Raw genomic sequence first — 2,500 nt, forward strand, 5'->3', positions numbered from 1 at the left:
CTCCTTATATCTAGCCTCCGTGGTTTTAACGATGGTGGTACTCATCAGAATAAATTTAATTAGTTTGTTTTTCGAAATCAAATGAAATCATTATATACATATTTATAAATTAACATGATATTATTTATTGAAACAAAAGTATTACAATCTATTTCCATGTAAATGAAATTCCATCAAGATACAGAAAGAATTGTACATTTTTTTTCTTTTTAATTCTGTACTCAAGAGAATTTTATCGTAAAAGGGTAATATGAATTTAAAATTATTAACTATTAATGCCTGTGAACATAATTTTAAATATTTATATAAATTCAGATGTGTAGTCACCAAAACCTCCATAATCACCATAATCATCGGCACCAGGAGGAACGAAAATTCCACCAAAAACATCCTCGAGTCGGTCTTCGAGACCCATCGATGTTGCCAGCCCGTAAATTAGTCTCATTACCACTAGTCTAATAAAATTAGGAGGATTAGTTTCTTTAGAGAGTGAAACATGTTTGGTATTTCCATTTTTGCACTCTACTAAACTTAACTGCAAAAAAAAAAAAAAAAAAAAAAACATTAATTAATTATCACCTCAAATAACAATATTTTAAAAATAACTAAAAAAAAAAAATACTTACTGTCATTAGTACAATGAAGACAATTATTTTTCGAATCATCTTTGCATCTCACAAGTTTGCTCAAATTAAAGTTTTTATTTAAAATAGTTTAACGTTAAATAAATAAAATTGAATTACCAAGCAGTAAAACGGATACCGATTATTTTAACAGAATAAGAATAAGAAGACGATTTAAAAAATCATGAATGACGTTATTAAGTTTCCTGTTTATTAATTCCGGTCTTTAAAAGGCACTTCCCTGTACATAGTCTGAAAGAAACAATGGATTATTATCCAATGACTAAATTTTTTTAAAAATATTTTAATATATAATATAAAATGACTCACATTATTTATATTAGTTTTTTAAAATAATAAATGACTCTCTTGGTCACTAGACTTGAGACTTGAGACTAACTGAATGTCTTAAGTTTATTGAGGTTCATTTTGCCTGACTTAACTTGAGTTCACTGCAACCCAATACCCAATAATATAACTGGTATTCTTTTTATTGGCCACAATAAAATTAAACGTTATATTATTTATCTAACACTCGAAGAATGCCAAGTACTGCGATCAAAATGGTGATAGACTGTTTGTCGGGCTTGCAAATAAAAAAGAGATAGAGTTTTACGAAGCATAGCTCCATTGATGATCAAGAGGTGTATTAATGATACAACTTGTAACCGGTAACGGTACAACCAAATAAAAAGAAAAAGAAAAAGAAAAAGAAAAAAAAAAGCATTCAGGACAAGTTGTAAGTCGTGAGGCCTATTTTCCCTCTCTTTTCTCTCATAATTCTGAACAAGACAGTTATGTTAACTTTGTAAGGCATAATTGATTATTTCAATGTTTGTTTCAGATAAATCACATTTTTTAATCATTCAATTTATTGGATATTTAAACGATACGGAGTATCGTTTGTCAATTGACATATGCTGACAGATTGAAATGGAAAAAAAAAAAAAAAAAAAAATTGAATCGAAAGTTAGATGTAGAAAAAAAAACTAAAAATAAAATTTAGTTATTTAAAGAAAATGTATTATAACTGAAAATATATGCAAACGAGTAGATAAAAAGAATGCGTTTAATGGTTAAATGTATGAGACACACTGAATATGATTATATATAGTAATAGGTGTTTCAGACCGGACGTTACTGTTTAAGAATAATCAAACAGTTTGAAAAATTATATTCAGGAAATGGATTCTTGTAAAAATACATTTTCATAGTACGTAATATATATTTGTTTAATAATTAAATTTTATTTTTTCTTCTTAAATATTAGTTTGAATATTTATTTATAATAATATTTAGGTAATGATTGAAATGTAAAAAGTATGAATTAATTAAAATGGGTAGACAAATTTTATTTATTGTCCTTGTTTGCCCAAGGGTTGTATGCTTTTACACGACTGTGCGATTCTCGAAGAATAGGACGCGAATGCAGGCGTGATATTCATTCAGTCGCTGTCCACTACTGCCGCGTGATACTGGCGCTCAAAATGAATTGTTAACTTAAATTCAATTTCTATAAATACATAAATTTTTTTTATTGTTTTAAATGTGACTTGAAAAAATGTCGATCGAGGATATAAAAGTAGGATATTTTCAATTTATTTTATTATTTTTATTCGGTATTAATTATATTATCGTGGCAATGAGTCATACTCTGACTATTTATCACAATTATACACCAAAATTTTATTGTGAGGTAATGCACTATTATTTCAATATTAAAATAAAACAAAAAAATTAACAGTTAAATATATTTTTTAGGCATCAAATGGTTTAAATAAAACATATGGATGCATTAACAATACTTATAATGGAACATTTCGAGTATGCGGAATAAACGACTACAACTTTGAAACTAATATTAATGAGAAAAGTAT

The 2,500-nt window shown here is 26.9% G+C and overlaps 2 protein-coding genes across 3 annotated transcripts in view; one reads left to right on the forward strand and one right to left on the reverse strand.

The window, feature by feature from the left end:
* Positions 1-301: 301 nt before the first annotated feature.
* Positions 302-766, reverse strand: LOC141533390 (uncharacterized). The gene is made up of 2 exons (XM_074252263.1): positions 627-766; positions 302-535 (listed from the first exon to the last, which is right to left on the reverse strand). The coding sequence occupies exons 1-2, from the start codon at positions 663-665 to the stop codon at positions 302-304; spliced, it is 273 nt and encodes a 90-aa protein (XP_074108364.1). The 5' UTR covers positions 666-766.
* A 455-nt stretch (positions 767-1,221) lies between these two features.
* Positions 1,222-2,500, forward strand: part of LOC141533257 (organic cation transporter protein) — a 3,568-nt gene continuing 2,289 nt past the window's right edge. Inside the window, exons 1-4 of one of the 2 annotated variants that reach the window (XM_074252041.1) lie at positions 1,222-1,362; positions 1,468-1,836; positions 1,923-2,319; positions 2,385-2,500. The exon at positions 2,385-2,500 is cut by the window's right edge and continues 190 nt beyond it. In XM_074252041.1, the coding sequence (XP_074108142.1) occupies positions 2,185-2,319; positions 2,385-2,500 (251 nt within the window). In that variant the 5' untranslated portion in view covers positions 1,222-1,362; positions 1,468-1,836; positions 1,923-2,184. The remainder of the gene's footprint in view (positions 1,363-1,467; positions 1,837-1,922; positions 2,320-2,384) is intronic. The other variant, XM_074252042.1, reaches the window with a different exon arrangement.

Source organism: Cotesia typhae, unplaced genomic scaffold (assembly GCF_013202065.1).
Source record: "Cotesia typhae breed Kobodo isofemale line unplaced genomic scaffold, CoteBio_Ctyphae contig_83, whole genome shotgun sequence".
NCBI classification, from domain to species: domain Eukaryota; kingdom Metazoa; phylum Arthropoda; class Insecta; order Hymenoptera; family Braconidae; genus Cotesia; species Cotesia typhae.